Below are 17,221 nucleotides of genomic sequence, written 5' to 3'. Positions count from 1 at the left end.
TGCAGGTGTAGGTTTGGTGCGTGGGTATAGTTTCAATTAAGCGCAATTGGTCGGCTCTGCAATGTCTCTGTCGCTGCTCTTGCTGGTGCCTTATTAGTGCTTGTGTGAGCTTACGTTGAACCGGATGGGGGGTTTGGTGTCGTGCAGGATGTAGCCAGTTGGCATGACTGGCGGTGGTCAACTGGCTAACACGAGATAATACTACTTTTAATAAGTACATATCCAAAGTGAAACCTAAGTTCAGTTTGCATATTGGTCAAGGATGGAGTATTACATAACCCTTGCGAATCAAATACATCAGAATGATGATTATATATCCTCCATGCTCGTGAGATTTCTCAGTATCCGACACAATCCTCACCTGGGAGAAACCTTCACTGTGTTTCAGTCGTCGTAACTATCTGCATCAAACAAGGTTTCCGGGTCGTCTACATCTTCTGCATCTTCATCGGTCAACTCCACCTCCACAAGTCGCTGGTCATCCAGGCTTTCTTTGTCCAACTTGCTCCGCATGCCCCAGAATACTTCCCAACAGTTGCCTTGCTCCAGCACGGCTTTATCAATATTTTTGGAGAGCCACTGTTTCTTCAGCTTTCGGTACTCCATGGCGAAAATGCTCTCACTCGCCGTTGTGAATAGTGTGGCATGATGCCCCTCACTTTTAATCTGACCTTCGCCCCTGATGGCTCCAGAGCCTCCTTTACCAGACAGTCCGGCTGTCATGGTTGCGGCCTCTCCCACCTGCGCCTTCTCGTAAGTGTACAGTCCGACAATCATGTACACGGGCAAGCCGCTCTTGATGTGGTATTCAGTGAGCCACTCCCTGACCTGGGGATCTTTGCACGCCTGTTTGAACTTATCTCCAGAGTTACGAATACGATAGCAGCGTGCCCTACCAACCGACTCTCGCTGAGTGGTCTTGGACGCAAAGTTGGCCTGTGCGCCGAGAAAGGCGGCCAACTGGGCCTGGGCATTTGCCTCCCTGACTTGGGACTGAATAGCTTCGAGGTTCAGCTCGTCGACGGGGAAGATATCTTTTTCGTCCAGCTTTTCGGGAAACGCTCTGCAATCATTCCATGGATTTTCGATGTCGAGTGTGAGATCGCATAGCTTGACCTGATCGTAGGCCAGTGGATGGCGCATTCGAATACCCTTGGTCTTCCCCATCGTGATCCTTGGAAACTGAGCTGCAACGGCTGCCCTGACCAGAGTCGACCTAGCCAGAGGTGGTGGGAGGCTAGGCTTTCGTGATTGATTCTAACAGGTCAAAGGCATGCTCGAACGAAGCAGTGTCTCAATCTCATGTCTCGACAAAATTATAGCCCGCTGCAGTGGAATAGAACTATATGCCAAGATGCACTTTCGAGACCTAATCTCCTCTGGAGGACTCAGCCTTCAACCTCTTCGTGCGCCAAGATCCGTTTCGCTTCTAATGCTGAGAGCTGGGAGAATTTGAATTTCTACAAGCTAGTCTGCGTGCCGATCGTCTATATTCGCGAATAGGTCGATGTCCATTCAGAGAACAATAGGTTATTCGGTCTACGAGGATGTCTCTCCCATTGAATCAAGAACAGAGTGCAAGAGCCCAGCATCTAGTGCAATCTCTGTCAAGGATGGTACAACAACAACTAGCACAAGCTAACCAACGTCCTGCGGGTTCAGCGACCTCGCCGCTGCAGAAAGGCTTTGTAGATCTCCTCTCATTGATGCCGACATGTCTTGCCTGGCTTATTGGGCAGGACCCCCTGCAGCGGTATACATCACCCATCATGACTTTGTTGGAGTCGACCATACAAATAGCAGGAGCTTCTGAACCGCCAGCTTTGTCGGAGTCTCAGCAAGATAAACGATCACAGCTCGTATTGACATCTACTGCATGGATCAAAAGTACAATCGGGTTACCCTCGCAAAACCTCCCGCCGGAAATTGAGCTATCTCATCTAGAACAACTCATTGTGATATTAGTTGGCCATATCGGTATTTGGGAGGATATGCGCCAGAGTGGAGAAGGAAAGGCCGAGGACTATGTCGTTAAGGTTGCGGAACATGTCCTGAATATAGCACAGTATATCGAACCTAGCAAGACTGTCCAGGAAATGATTTCAGAGACATTCATGATATACTGGCAAAACCTCGAGAGAAGAATGCAGAGAACCAAAGAACCTAAAGACTTGGACGTAACAGTGCAAGCGCTCCGTCGCAGCGGTCAGTTTGTGCAATCACCTAAAGCCACTGTAATGTGCAAGGTCACGCTGGCAAATCTACTATGGACAATGTGGAGATCAGCTGGCCAAAATGAAACGATATTTGAGGAGGCAATTGAAAGGAGCAGGGAAGTCGTTGGACGCATTTTTTGGAGTCAGGCAAGGACGGGGGAGATCCTTGAGCGCTACGCCACGATGCACAATCATCTTTTGGAAGCTTCGAGCATCTACGATACATGGTTTACGAACCAAGAGGTATTCTCGGATCTCGACGCAGCTGTCAAGGCAGCCACCTTAGCTTACAAAGGCCTCTTACCAGACGCACCTCGGAACGTACAAGAAACGACGATGAGGCAGTTTGGAGATGTTTCTCGGACTAGATACGACTGGGCTGGCAGCTTCATGGATCTTTGGCAGGCCCTTGCCGCTGTGAGAGTGTCGCTGGCGAGGTTCCCCTGCGGTCTAGATAGTGTAGACTTCAACTGGACCAGATGCGCCATGAGACTTGTGGATGTTTCATCATATTACGATCAGAAAGACTATTTAGACGAGGCTCGAGATCTTCTCAATCGCTCATTAAAATATTACGAAGGTGTCGTTGAAAACCCAACTCGATGGGTGCCTTGTCAAGAAGCAATCTGCCTTCGGTTCATGTCCATTCTATACAGAACGATCTGGCGAAGACGTTGTATGAATGGTGACACCCAGGATTGTCTTGACCTTTCGATTCGTTGTGCAGAGAAAGCAGTCACTGTGTTGTATGATAAAGACCCCCTGCTGAGTTCAGGCGTTGACAACCACACTCTGGCTTACTACACTCGATACTTATCTCCGTACCGGAAACCCTCAGACTTAGACACGGCCATCACATCTGCGACTCGAGCCGTCAACCTGGGAGCGCATAATTACTCGAACATCCACAGGGCCCCAAGGGCAGCTGAGCGCATGACTGTTGTGAGCATTGGCATTGCAGCTGAGATACTAGCCGCTCGTTACCTGCGTGATGGTCATCGTTCTGATCGGGATGCGGCCGTCCACGCCATTGAGATGCTGCTAAAACTTCTTCCACCAATGCACCCAAAGCGAGTTCATGCCTTGCAGACCTACCGGGATCTGCTCCAGCTAAAATTAATGTGTTCTCTGAAAGGAGAAGGCAGGGAACGGATGTGCAATCTGCTAAGGAGATGGTTTTTCAAGGTCTCTGGATCCTCGTCTTCAAGTTACAAGTATCTTGGAGAGTCTGATTTGAATATCCTTAGAGGTATTGTCAGTTTGGATAGGGGACGATCGGAACATCCACCTGCAGATGCTATTCGACGCCCTCAGATGCCGGCACTGGTGCTAGGCAGTGAGCCTCTTTATCACGATCTCTCCCCTATTGCGTACGCAAGAGGATCTTACTCGTCGGATCTCAGACTGGCGATCGACAAACCTGGCTTGTGTGTCCAAGGGTCTGCGAGACCGTTTCTGGACAGTGGAATATCTGAAATAGAGACCCTTGTCCGGGAGACAAAGCTGTGGGATGTTCAGGAAGAGACTGTGACAGAGTTAAAAAGCATTTTATCGGCGGATTTGAACACCGCCGAGATAGTGACGCGCATGTTGTCACTTGGTGAGCGGATGTTTCAGAATCAACAGTGGAAAGGGCTTCAGGCCATCTGGCGCCATTGCTTCGGAACCCTGGACGCTCTGGATTTGCACACAATGCGGTCGAAAGAATACCAGGCTGCGTTCAGACGCCTCTCCATGCTCGCCGTCATGGTCGCGTCTAGTATGCTTGCGCAGAATCAGGACATTTGGTCGGCCATCCTTGTCCTTGAGAGAGGCCGAGAGGTCCTCAACAGCCTTAGCTCTCTGCCAACCCGATCACAGCGTATCAAGTACGCCCCACACCTGGAAAGACAGGTGCAGGAGCTAGTCGCAGACCTAAAGAACCCTGGTCGGGAGAGGAACCACGAATACAGGCGCAGCGAATTTCGCCACCTCGAAGCTTTCGAGCGCAATTCTAGGGAAATGCTCAAGGCGGTACAGGATTTGATCACGTGTGAAAGACACATCGCGCCCTTTGGCAAAGAACATATCATCCAGCAAAGCCAAGCCGGACCGATCGTCATGTTAGTGGCAACCACTATTGGGGCTCATGCGGTTATCGTGACACCATTCAAGACCCGTGCAATCGCCTTGAATCAATGCAGCTACGAAGACGCGGTGAACAAGTCACGAGCAACGCGACTGGCGCTGAGCCAGTCCGTGCAAGATCAAAGCCGTATCGGAGATGCCAACCGAGAGCTTCGTCAGTGCCTGAAGTGGCTGTGGGATACGGTTGCACACCCCATTGTGAAGGCTCTTGGCCTCGTCCCCAACGAATCCATTGACAAGCTCCCTCGCATCCAATGGGTCTGTTGCGGAATTTTCTCTCACCTGCCCGTCCACGCCGCCGGGATCTTTACTCGACCCGGAAAGCCGCATCTTGCCCAATATGCCGTGTCTTCTTATCTCTCGTCTGTTCGGTACACCATCATGGCAAAGCGCAAGGACCCGTATCTCCGGCCGACCCAGTCCCAGATCCTGGTTGTTGCCATGCCCAACACAGAAGCCGACGCTGGTGCCCGATATGGGGATCTCGACACCCAAGCCGAGTCTCTAGCCATTCAAAATAATCTCCCCAGATCGTTCAGCACGACGTACCTCACGAATCCGGACATGGGCTCCGTTGAGTCGCTCATTGGTGGATGCCGTATCGCCCATTTCAGCTGCCACGGCGTTGTCGATCCGGCAGACCCGCTGAGATCGCGTCTCGTGATCCGCTTCGACGCCCAAAGACCCCTCACCGTGGCCGCGATCCGCGATCTCTCGTCATCGTTCTCACGACTTGCGTTCCTTTCTGCTTGCAATTCCGCTAGCTTTGAGGACCTGTCTACGGCGGACGAAGTGGTACATGTGACGAAGGCGTTCCAACTGGCAGGGTTCCCTTCAGTGGTTGGGACACTGTGGCAGGCGTTCGATGGAGATGCAGCCCTCGTGTCTGGGGAGTTTTATGCGTATATTGCAAGGCGGTTAGATAGCGGAGACGTCAAAGAGCTCGACGGAGACTTGTTTGCGAGGGCGCTGCATAGTGCTCTTGGGAGGTTAAGGGAGAAAAATCCGTACTCATGTGCTAGCTGGGCAAGCTGGATCCACTACGGGGACTGAGCGTTGTTGAGAGCCAAACGTACCGCTGCCGAACTCCCATCGATCTGAGGTTGTTGTTTTTGACTCCTTCCTCAGACCTTACCACGCATGCTGCCGAGCCTTGTATAGAGGATCCAGCATCTGAACCTTGTTCCCGTCCGCCCTCAAAATATATGCCCACCGAAATTCTGTTCCCTCCTTTTATACTCCACAATCATGACGGAGAAGATGCAGGATCCATAAGGCCTGAAAACGACTTTAGGGCAGTCTGTATCAAAGGAAACAGCGGCAAAGAGACATTCAATGAAAGAAATAGAGGCGTGACTAACCTTACCGAAGTTGGATATCTGATATCGTCCGGGGAGGCTGAATTCGAGGGCAGGTAAGGCTACATTGACGAGCCTGCCGTCCAATAAGTGACATGACCATTAACTTGCCCAACCAACGGGATGCTGATCCACGGGTGGGGTTTTTAAGTTCATTGATACCACAGCTTCGCAGCCTCATCCTCGAATATCTCTTGTTTCCCTTATTTCGTTGTCTCCGAACCCGCCTCAGAGCCGACAACAGAATGTGCAGTGCAAAAACTCTGGCGGAAACCTTGGTAGTTATGCGGAGTTGCTGGCGTCGCACTCCTTGAACTGTAAATCAGCTCTTGTAAGCTTTCTAAGTATTGAGATTAGATGTACTATATGATAAAGTAGAATTGTAATTCTCTTAATGTATATGAATAGTTGATATAAATCTTGATTAACACAGTTGATTCTTTACATGAAAAATTCTACTTTCTTCAGAAGAATCTCATATGTTGAAATCTAGATGTACTACGTAAAGGATCAGAGGGGGGCTAGTCTTATTTTACTACATTAGTCCTCTAATACAGATCTATATATGACCCTCAAGAGCTGTTTCTGTCTCTGAGAGCGCAGCGTCTGCAATTCTCGATACAACGTCAAGGCTTTCGAACTTTGGGTTTTTGGATTTCTAGCAGTTACACACACACACACACCCAATTGAGGCTTTGAGCTGATAGCGCTCCCCAGCGGAACAACCCCTTGCGACGGCGCATCACGAGCCTTGAACATTGTAATCGGAAATGCGTGTCTGGTCTTTAGCACGTGCCCCTCGCTGCCGACGGGTACAGGTAGAGTCGCGTATGGATGAGCTGAGTAGGTGTGGCAGCGTGCATACATCGACCAAATAGTTTGTGTTTAACGCCCTACATCCTAGGCGTTACCATTCCCCCTTGTTTTAGTGATCATATATAAACGAAACAAAGCACTGTTAAGCTCCGTAGTGCGTTACAACACACATCCCAATCCTACTTATGGGAACCGGATACTGCTACTGCCTATCCAGAGAAACACGAAGCATTTCAGCCTCACTTGCAGACTTCAGCCGCAAACTCCTCCAGAAGGGCGTTAACGACCGCTGGCCTCTCCAACTGGATCCAGTGTCCACAGTCTAGTGTCTTGACCCTGAGGTTGGGGCACCATTCCTTGGTCCTTGGGATTTGCATGTCTGCGCGTGCGACATAGTCAAGCTCAGAGATGATGAGCAAAGTCGGTAGCAGACAAAGCTTCTTTTCCGGTGGGACTTCAGCTTCGTCGGCGGAGTTGACTCCTCGCGTGGCTGCTTTGTACCAGTTCAAGGGGCCTCGGTAGCCGCCCTTGTCGAAAATCTTGCTGCGGACGGCCTGTTCATCCGTGGAGTACCACGATGGAGACGCTGTGGTTTGGCCACTGGTCACAAAGGCGGCCGCCTTTCCGACAGGGCCCAAATCTGTTTTGAATAGCTCTGGGTCGGTGGGGTAGAACAAAGAGAATACAGATGCGGGCTCGGCAAAAGTCAGCGGCTTCTTTCCCGTAGTTATGAGCTTGCGGGATTTCAAAGTCAAGACTTACATTCTCATCGCAGTCCTTGACCGCCTCCTCGGTGTTGTGCCACTTCCAATATCCATAGGCCGCATATCCAAACGCATTTTCTGTCATGTCGTTGAATGCATCTAGGACTGTCAACGTTATGTAATACAGTTGGAACATAAAGCGTACCAGCGTCCAACACAAATCCAGGTTCCAAGTAAGACACTGAGATGGGCACGATGCCCAAAAAGCGATCCGTATGATATGTTGGGAGGCGGGAAAGCAAACCCACGCCCCTTGAGGATCTTCATGAGTAGGTCCCTCACCTTGCACAGGGGGATCATGCCTACCAGTCATGACCCACAGCAATGCAGCTCTGCACTTTCTCGATATCAAGCAGCTCGATCATGTGCCCGGCCATTGTCTTCATGCGGTAACATCCGACATCGCCCGGCTTATCGGTATCGCCATAGCCTAGTAGATCCGGCGCAAGGACGCCGTAGCCAGACTTTGGGAGGGCCTCGATCTGGTGTCGCCAATCGTAGCTCGATGATGGGTAGCCATGCAACAAAAGAAACGTCGGCTTGGACGCAGAAGCAGGGGCGACCGTGACGTAACCGTACGTCGTGCCATCTGCTAGGGTCGCCTTCTTCGCCAGCGTAGGGAATGCGATCGAAGCCATCATGTATTCCTCGGAGTGGAAAGTAATGAAACGCGCGGATCTGGAATTTTGTCGAACTGTATGAGCGCTCATTGGTTGGAATTTCTACGCCAAGCCCCTGCGTTTCGCCTGCGTTGGATTGGTAAATTTATCTTGCAGTTTCGCTTCCAATTTCGCTGTACCGTACAGCTAATTTGTACGTCTATCCAGACCTCCTGCAGATTGTCACACACACCTCAACTGCTTCAACGACGGCGCAGTGATAAGGGGCAAAAACGCGCTTTCAGCCAGGACCATGTAAACGCTCGCTGCGGCGCGGGGATCTCGACTGGATGATTCGATAGCTGGCCGCTTCAACAACATCGTGTGACTTCACAGCTCTTTTCAGCTCTTTTCAGGGCAGTTTCTCCGCTACGGTCCATCGCGAATCAGACGTACTTGGCATGGAGTGTCAATGAAAGCTCGTGAGCTTCGCGGCGACGAAGGACCCAATAATATCGAGGGATGACGCTCTCGACAATTTCGGCGTGGCATTTTACGCCTTTTTTTTGGTCATTTTAAAGCTAATTTGGAGCGAGGTTGAGGATAATGAGCGTTGTTGAAAAGATACCCACTGTTTTTGGGAGGGAACTGTCAGAATCCCTGCGCATACGATACGTATCTGTTACGTATTAGTAGGATGATACAGCGGTCCCCGCATGCGAAACGCACGAAACGCTCTTGTAACTGTTACGCCCTGTTATTTATGGCAGTGAGCATTGCTATACGAATTGAACGCCAAATGCTGTTTCTGAGCTGTTGTAGTAATGCGCTTCTATAGCTATTAGTGTGAGCAAATGCTCGTCTTGATAGGAGTAAGTCAATCAATTCAAGGGGTATCTCCGTATGCTATTTGCAACAACTTCTAACAGGAACTTATTAAGCCAGTGACTTAATAGCGAAATGAGAAGAAGTGTTGTGTAAGTCTGACTGATTGTAGCTGGTGGCTTACCGCCATTTGACCAACTACTAGCGCTACACTATCTGAACTAACTAGTCTATTGCCGATAAGTTATCGGCGAGCATAGAGCTGTCATCTCCAGTGAGCCTGACAGAACTCTCTTCATTTTTGACACGTTAGCCAGACAAGGTCTAGAGATAGGGAGATCGGGAAGAAAGGAAAGATCTATCAAATTGAACCAGAGGCCGATTACTTCGCGCTTCGGTGAGCCCAACGATCATTTATACCGAATGCGGCCTACTGACATTTTCCTATTCAACCTTTCCGTCTCTTTTTCTCGCGTCCCGTGGAATCCTTCGGCTTCCGTTTCGCAGTTAAGCGCGGGCTATCTGTACCCGGAGATTCGGTTGACCGTGATCCAAGCGCGGGTTCCCCACACCTAGTCGTTTCCTCACGCGAAAAAGGACTTGCACGAGATATAGGAGTTAGAGCTATGTCGTGGAGCTCAGCTGTTGTCAAATCTCTCGGGCGGAGATTGCGGAAAGCCTCAACAGACCGCCGGAACCCGGTTTCTTTCATGCCTCCCCAGCGAATCCTCTCGATGCCGAGTTGATCGAGCCTTCCGCGGTTAAGACGCTCGCCTAATTTTTGGATGTTTTGCTTCAAGGGTTGAGAACCGAAGTCGAAATGTAGGGTCAGGACGCGACCATCATAAGCGCTGAATTGCGAGTCTTCGGCGCCAGTGCTCCCGGTAGCATCCTGCTCCGAAAGAGCGTAAAGCTCGATGCGGCCAACATCAGAATTGTCATCGCGATCAGTTAGCACTGGTTCTTGTTCTTCGGGAAAGTGCTGGTGATCTTTGATCTCTCGCCCCAGGTCCACTGTTGTGAATCGCTTCTTCTCCTTGAGCAGTTTTTTCAGCGCTTAGCATAACGCCGAAGTGAAGGACTTTTTCCCTGGAACATTGGTGAGCTCTCCAGCCCTTGTTGCAGCGAGATACTCGAATGCTCTATGCTCAAGATCAGCGATGAACGGATCAACGAATCTCGAATGGAAGAAGAGGAGGAAGAAGTAAAAGAGAGGGAAGTCGTCTTGCTTACCTGCTAGAGCCCCGCTTGAACATGAGGTCTCCGGCATGACAACTAGCATGATATTAGTCAACTCATTTATCACTGACTTGCAGCTCAATCCGTCGTACCAATCGAAGATTTGCAGGACGTCCGCACAGGCGTCCTTTAAGAAATTTTCAGTGTTGTTCCAAATCAGCTTATTGACCTCGTCATTTGACGGACGTGTTGTGGTTTTCCTAGAGTGAATCAGTAGCCGCTCATCCCCGTGGCTAAAATAATGCTTTGCAGACCCAAATAATTCAAGGCTCCCATGAGATTCTCCGGGACGTCCATGGCCGGCGTAATAAACGATCATCAGCTTTCCCCGCCCGTTATGCTTGTGAACGAATTCTGCAACAAGGAAATTGATGTGAGTGTTAGCATAGGGCCCTTTCAGTGGTCCGTGGTCGACAGAGTAATTGAAGAGTTTTTGGAATATGTCAACGAGTTCCTTGACTTCGTCATGTACATCGAGGTCGCCATCCTCCCAATAGAGAACGAGAACGGCAACGTGAGTATACAACGATTTCCTGCGGTAATTTCCTTTATCCATGACGCTGTTCCATGTTATCTGCAGCTCTGAAGCATCACGTTCTTCCTTCTTGGTATATTGGACGTGTTTTGCCGTCTGCGGAATTGAACAAGCTTTGTTGGAGCTTTCTGGGAACAATGGGGTCTGAGTGAGTTCTACCATTTTTTCAACCATCTGGGAAGAATTTGCGTGGTAAGCCATAAGCTCGATCGAAGAGACTAAGTAACAAGCAGATGTTTCAGTCCCTGAGGTAAGATCTCTGTTGTGACGAAGTAGGTAGTTGTGTAGCGGTAGACACTGAGCGGCAAAGAACAGGTAAACAGACAGATAGACCTCAAGACATAGCTTGCAGCCACGAATACAAAGACAAATTCAACCTGGCCCCCGAAGAAATTCTATTCCTGATTTATTATGTCGACATATCCTCAGGCAGCTAATAAGCCTCCATTGCTCTGTCGCAAGGCAGCCTTCTTGAACTAATCGTTGGGCTGCATAACGCTGTTGTTTTCACAACCGGGGACAAACGTCCCGCGAGGCAGATTCAAGACACTTTGGCCCATGTCTGCGTGACAATACCGCGGTCTTGGCCTCAGGCTCGACCTCTTCGCGACCCTGCAGAGAGCTAGATAAAGCACTTTTCGATGATCGGAAGGCTGATCAATTAGAATCAAAGGTGGTGTTGAAGCTTGCGGGGTGTGGAGGGGCTGGAGGCTCTTGCAGCCTTGTCCAGCCTCATGGCTGCCCACCAATCTGAGCGAGGAAGCTGCAGAGCCTAACAGGAAGATAAAGCGGCGCTTGAGGCCTCAGGCAACCTACTCAATTTATCTTCAGCTTCCAAGGACCGAACACTAGAGAGTGCCCGACACGAACCTAGTCACTGTCAAATAGCGCATGAACATCATTTTCTTGATGCCTGAGGGTGAAAATCCTGTTAGTACACGTAACAACCTTGCCCCACACTTATGGAAAGCTTTCGTATGCATTATATTGTATGGAGGGACTCATGCTAATAAGGAATCATAGAGTCAGGGTGAAGGTCAGCCTCGGCAGCCGGACAGTCGTGCTGACACGGCCCCCAAGCCAGTCCAGCGCGTACGTCGGGTGGAACCTGAAAAGGCGCATAAGTGCTAAAGGTGATGATACAGCGTGAACCCAAATTCGAGGAGCATGACAACGTGTTTTATAAAATCGGCGGCGTTTGGAATGGGCCCGTCAAAGTCGTAAGACACACTCTTGATACAAATCGGAATAGCTGGAGATATCAGCTGGAAACTCAAGATGGTCGCAAAATCGATGGATCACACTCGGAGACAAACATACGAATTAGTTCTTAGTGCCCGCGAATAGGAAATCGAATCTGGTTACTCAAACAAACATGATTGGATTGCAATACATTTGCCTCTTTGTGTCAGTGAGGCTCTGCCGCTCTGGCCAGTATTACATGACAATGTTTGACACAGTTATGTCAAATAAGCCTTCCGGATCGAGAATATCCGCATTTTACTTATATTAGAAGGCAGACCGCCTCCTTCCGCCAGCCGTGGTTTGAAACTTTTCACCATAGACTTTTCCCCCCTGGTTTTCTTCTGAGAAATGGATCTCGAGAAGGCCACTGATCAAGTTTCACACACTAACACAGTTGGAACTCAGTCCCACGAGCCTTCAGATTCTAGCTCCGGTAAGTGTGTGTCTGTCGATAATGCCACTCGGACAACAAAAGCTCATTGCAGATAGTCTGGCACGTTCTTGGATCTCTTCAACGGCTCGTCAAGTCCTTGTTCTGCTGGAGTCCGGCAGATGAAAGCGTCAGCTCAGACCTCCCAAGTAGCATGGGCCAAACAATTGTTCGGAAGCGTGAGTACTCCGCATTTACAAATGATACCTAGCAGAGCCTGCCTAACGTTTCAAGTCGAGGATTCACCGAAGGGGTTCCCCAGGCTGTCGTGCTACTTGGACAGTGACGAGTCGTTCATGGTCTATCGACGGTTCGGCTGTGTCTTTTCGCGCCTTCTTCTGAATAAACAGGATGAATTGGCGGGGCTAGAAAATGTGCTCCGAGAAATAGATCAAGATGACGCTTCTAATGGCCGCAGACGATGCTTGATGTCAAGAACCATTGATAATGCTAGGCCTGCCCACAATCGACCGGAGCCCCGTCAGAAACTGTTGCAAAGAATGGAGAAGAAAGCCCTTGAATATAGTAAGTTCCAAGCACCTCTGTCACTCGATTAGTTCTACACTGAACAGGCCCACACAGGTAACCTAGTATTCAGCGCAAACCGCCTCTTAGCTATGGGCAGGCCGGCGTCACGAGATTACAGAAGTGTTCGAAACTTCCTTGAAGGTGAAGGTGGCCAGTTGTTTGAAGAAGAGAGTCAATTCATCTACGAAAAGGACGACCTAATAACCTTGAGGCCTGGTCGTGAACACGCTTGGCTTGATAATACTATTGAAAGAATCTTACTCAAGTTGCGATGGCTTTGGCCGATAGAGGTGCGCAGTAAATGTCTGAAGTTTGGTACGAGCTAATCCAGTCTGCTAGTACATCTTTTGTTCTAAGGTTTGACAGTCTCAAATGCTAAGGCAGTCCCGAGAAATTCATCTAACATAGAACCAGGAGACCAAAGGAAAAACCGATGACCCGTATATTCATTATTTCACTCGACAGCGAGTATCCATCCTTGTAACGATGCTAATCACCCTGGTCATCCTTGTTCTGCTGGCTGTGCCTGTCTGGCTATTATATCGACTTGCCGTGGCGGGTACCATTGCTACCAGCCCTATCACCATCCTTTTGATAGTCGTCTTTACACTTCTGTTCTCGGCAGCAATTTCACTCTTCACAAGAGCGAGAAGGCATGAGATTTTGGCGGCATCAGCAGGGTAAGCTTTGATTCTATATCTAGGCTCGTCGATGCCTGGCTGGATCATGAACATCTCTTGCTAATTTTATTGCCAATAAGCTACTGCGCCCTTCTGATGGTGTTCCTCAGCAATCTTGACAACACTTTAATCCCAAAATGACATTCTATTCACGACTTTCCATTCAACCGAGAACCTTTCATTGCTTCAGATTGATTGGCATTCCCATATCAGTTTCATTCGATTCAGACGGCCATCCTTGTAGGCTTAGCCGTTTATACGAAGCATGGAAAAATATGGAAGCAAGTATGAGCGTATTCATGGAACTGCGCTTGACCAAAAACTGAGATTAGCTTCCCAATCCTGGAGGCGGATTACTGATTTTCACGAAATTGAGTATCAAGATAATGTCTCGGTATCAGACATCACCAGCTGAGGTAATTTCCAGGCCAATTTCTCTCGCCATTGCCAGCCTGCCTTGGATAGCTAAGACAGTTAGGGTCCCAGGCATCTAAGTTAGTCATTTCAAAGTTGACATAGTTCAATATCAAAGTCTCAAAGGGCGAACCAAGCCGCGTCTCGCACAGTCAAAAATACCAAATACAAAAGTCTGATGCTATCAAAAAAGGAACCATACGACCTAAGGTCGCCCACTGATTTGCCAAATCGACTTACGCTCACAGTAAAGCTTTCTGTAGAACCCTTCCGCCCAATATCAGCGAACTTAAGCCCTTTATTTCGTATTATGCCAATTGGTGCCTCTTTCACCACATGTCAGTGGGGCCACCCGGCTCTCACCTGTGCCCCACGGTCTGTTGTCCCCCAGTATGAGCGGGTCTTCCCTCGCCCTGTCAGCCACTAACACTCACCTTTCGCTCCCGGAGCGCACCCACCCAATACTAGAGCAGCGCGATTCCTGCCCCAATGCACATGCAGATTGACAGCGAAAGGACGATGGACTTCGTGATTATTCTCATATGATACGAGGAAAACTGGTAGGAGTTTCAAAGGGAGTAGGCCATGCCAAGATTTAGTTTTCTACTGTAAAAAGTGGTGTTTCAACTTTGATAGGGGTACGGCTTGACAGGATTCTACAGCCTTGGCAGCTGGAAGCACTGCCTATTTGCTAATTAACCTTAAGAAGGGCAGGAATAGGGAACTTTATCTAACGGGAAGGCTGATCATCCGGGCCGCAGATTTAAGCTTACCTACTGTACTAGTAATACGGTAAGAGGCATATTAAATGTAACCCCCGCCCTAGTAGCAGCTTGTAACGCCAAGATAGAACGCCACAAAATCGCTCGATTGGGACTAATCTACTATCTATCTTACATCGAGTGTGCATCCTATTAGCATTTATAACTACCTGGCATCTTGCTGCCATTGATTAGAGTAGTTATTTGTAGAATGAGATAGAATCAGAGGAAGCTTAACGCGTTGAACTCCGTGGATGGACCACCAGAGTGGTAGGTCATTCGTACAAGCGCGGTAAGGTACCTGTATGAAGGTCGTTAATAACAATTTTACTAGGGCGGAGGGTTACATTTAATATGCCTCCTACCGTAGTACTTCAGTTCAGTTTGCAGCTAATTACTTGAGCTTGGCGGTGTAGACACATTAGAGAGATGACTTTAGTTATTTGATCTTACCATAAGATGCGAGAACTGTCAAGGATTTCGGCACCTAGCTCCGGCCCTTCTCACACGGTTCTCTGTACCCTGCGTGCCCTGTGCCCTTTTCGGTCAGAACTTGACGCCGCCACTCAGTTGTCTGTCATCTTGCCCCATTCCTCTGTACGAGTGATCACCATAGCTGAACGGGTTCCAGCTTGCGACAAAGACTAGTGTTTGTGAAAGACTCATAGAATCCATCTGTGTGGTGCCTGCTCTATTGCTGAACCAAAGGACGCGGCGACCTCTATCCGGACCCAATACTTGTGGCCAACTCTGGTCAACTCCCTAAGCGAAAAGAGCTGAGGCTTTAGTCCTGTCTTTATGGTAACAGCTTTCCACCACAGACATCCACTAAACTTTCGCACAAGGAAGCGGCTGTGACTCGACTTCCTACATCTTCCATGAGCATGCTGGAGAGCAGCTTCATTCTTTCTGGCAGACGAGCTCGAGTTTCCCTTATTTGCCCTAGCCACTCTACCATTTTCCCAAGCGCCTCGGCCTTCGTTTGCACTTCCTGGATTTTCCAGAAGCCATTTGGCAACGGCATAAACCCCAGGACGAAGAGCATCGTGATGCCGAGCGCCCATAAGTCACTCGGTCTACCGCGTTCGTTATAGAGAAACTCTGGAGCAATATAGCACGGGCTTCCTCCGCAGTGAGATCTCTTGCCCGAAGTTGCAACACCGAAGTCGCAGAGGACGGCGCCAGGGACCAAACCATTCCTCAGTAGTCGACAGCCTCCGCCGCAATCACGACCTGCGCCTGCAGAACATCGAAAATGAACAACACTTCCTTTCTCACCTCCAAGCCGTAGTCGAGACGAGCCTCAAACAGCCGCACCATCTATCAGAATTTTCATTCCCAACAAAGATCGAGCTCGACCAGATCAAATCATCTCTCGCATCACTGACTAGCGCCGCAAATACGCAACTACGTGAGCAATCCAATGCCGCAGGAAAGAAAATATGTATCGACGCTCTCCTCCTCCTACCCGAAGACAAGCGCGTCACATTTTTGAGCTTCCTCAATAACGACACTGCCAATGATCGTTTGCGATTTATCAATGGTATCCTACCGGTTCTCGTTGCGGGCTTATCCGCTAAATCTGCTGAGGAATCAGAGGCAAAAGACGAGAAGCAAAATTTAGTCAACCGAACACCTTCACCACCACATCCAGCTTCAGGCCATTCACGCAAGCAAAGGCGACGTACGACAGGGCGAGAGGAGAGTTACCGTGTAATAAAGACGCCACGACGGAGCGGGCGTATCCAGAGACGTGCGGATGATAGACAAGATCAGATGCCTGGTGACTGGAGGAAGCGCAAGCGATCTTTGAAAGAAAGAGGCATTGGATAGGGAAGATTCTGAGGAAAGAAAAGGATGTTAATATCATACGAAGAATGCTATCACATCGGTGAGGCAAAGATTAGTTGGACAACAAAGCCTAATGCAACTACGAGTCTCCTGCAAGGCTGCAACCCAACGCCCCTCCCATGCATTTGTGCTCTCAAATTGGTGCTGGACTTTTGCTGCTCTAACAGAGGTTGGCAGGTGCCTCCCCAGCGGCAGCAGAACACAACCAGCGAATTGCTAAAGGTATTGGTAAGGTACTCGAGACTTGTGTGTCAACGATGTTTTGGAGTGGTCGCCCTTTGACCATCACCGGGTTGATTTGGACTTCGTCAACTCCCCCCTCTCATGCCACACAAATTACTTGACTATCGTTTCGAGATGTTAGAGCATTCTTGGTATTTGTGTTATACAACCAAATCGCTGTTGCTTCCTTTTGGGATAGGGTCTGTTGAGATAGCTCGGGTATGCAACTGTGTAAACCAGAGCTCTTCGACTCCGGCCATTGAATTGCACCCCTGTGTGCTTGGCCGGTGAGCTCGACTTCATTTGCATATTACTGCTGGTACCACCCGGCCAACTTGTAGTCAGGGCAGAGGATGGCCATTTGACACCCAATTGTTGTAGTAAAATATCTAGACTAGTTCAAATAATAGAACAGACTCTTTGGTGTTTTTAGTGTTGAAAATTCAAGACAGGGCATAATCATATTTACCACTTCCAGGGCTTCCCACCATCTGCCACGACAGCTTCCATAGCCTCTCATGACTCTCGCAACCTCTCCCGCGGCTGCTTGTGATTCTCGTGGCTAGATATGTACTCAATCGCCGTTGAAGGGACGACCCCCTGAACACCTC

The 17,221-nt window shown here is 49.3% G+C and overlaps 4 protein-coding genes across 4 annotated transcripts; 1 reads left to right on the top strand and 3 right to left on the bottom strand.

Annotated features, from left to right (window-relative positions):
• Nucleotides 1-384: 384 nt before the first annotated feature.
• On the bottom strand, nt 385-1,167 carry EPUS_08084 (uncharacterized protein; the record flags this gene model as incomplete). Its single annotated transcript, XM_007807259.1, has 1 exon — nt 385-1,167. The coding sequence occupies one exon, from the start codon at nt 1,165-1,167 to the stop codon at nt 385-387; it is 783 nt and encodes a 260-aa protein (XP_007805450.1).
• A 380-nt stretch (nt 1,168-1,547) lies between these two features.
• Nucleotides 1,548-5,396, top strand: EPUS_08083 (uncharacterized protein; the record flags this gene model as incomplete). Its single annotated transcript, XM_007807258.1, has 1 exon — nt 1,548-5,396. One exon carries the CDS (start codon nt 1,548-1,550, stop codon nt 5,394-5,396), a length of 3,849 nt encoding a protein of 1,282 aa, XP_007805449.1.
• A 1,360-nt stretch (nt 5,397-6,756) lies between these two features.
• EPUS_08082 (uncharacterized protein) lies at nt 6,757-7,919 on the bottom strand (the record flags this gene model as incomplete). Its single annotated transcript, XM_007807257.1, has 4 exons — nt 6,757-7,212; nt 7,280-7,380; nt 7,427-7,533; nt 7,588-7,919. The coding sequence occupies 4 exons, from the start codon at nt 7,917-7,919 to the stop codon at nt 6,757-6,759; spliced, it is 996 nt and encodes a 331-aa protein (XP_007805448.1).
• Nucleotides 7,920-9,153: 1,234 nt separating this feature from the next.
• On the bottom strand, nt 9,154-10,641 carry EPUS_08081 (uncharacterized protein; the record flags this gene model as incomplete). The annotated part of the gene is made up of 4 exons (XM_007807256.1): nt 9,154-9,741; nt 9,802-9,847; nt 9,939-9,980; nt 10,037-10,641. The coding sequence occupies 4 exons, from the start codon at nt 10,639-10,641 to the stop codon at nt 9,154-9,156; spliced, it is 1,281 nt and encodes a 426-aa protein (XP_007805447.1).
• Nucleotides 10,642-17,221: the final 6,580 nt, after the last annotated feature.

This window comes from Endocarpon pusillum (genome assembly GCF_000464535.1).
Source record: "Endocarpon pusillum Z07020 unplaced genomic scaffold scaffold6762, whole genome shotgun sequence".
Classification (NCBI taxonomy): Eukaryota; Fungi; Ascomycota; class Eurotiomycetes; order Verrucariales; family Verrucariaceae; genus Endocarpon; species Endocarpon pusillum.
This window is presented reverse-complemented; position numbering and strand designations above follow the sequence as displayed.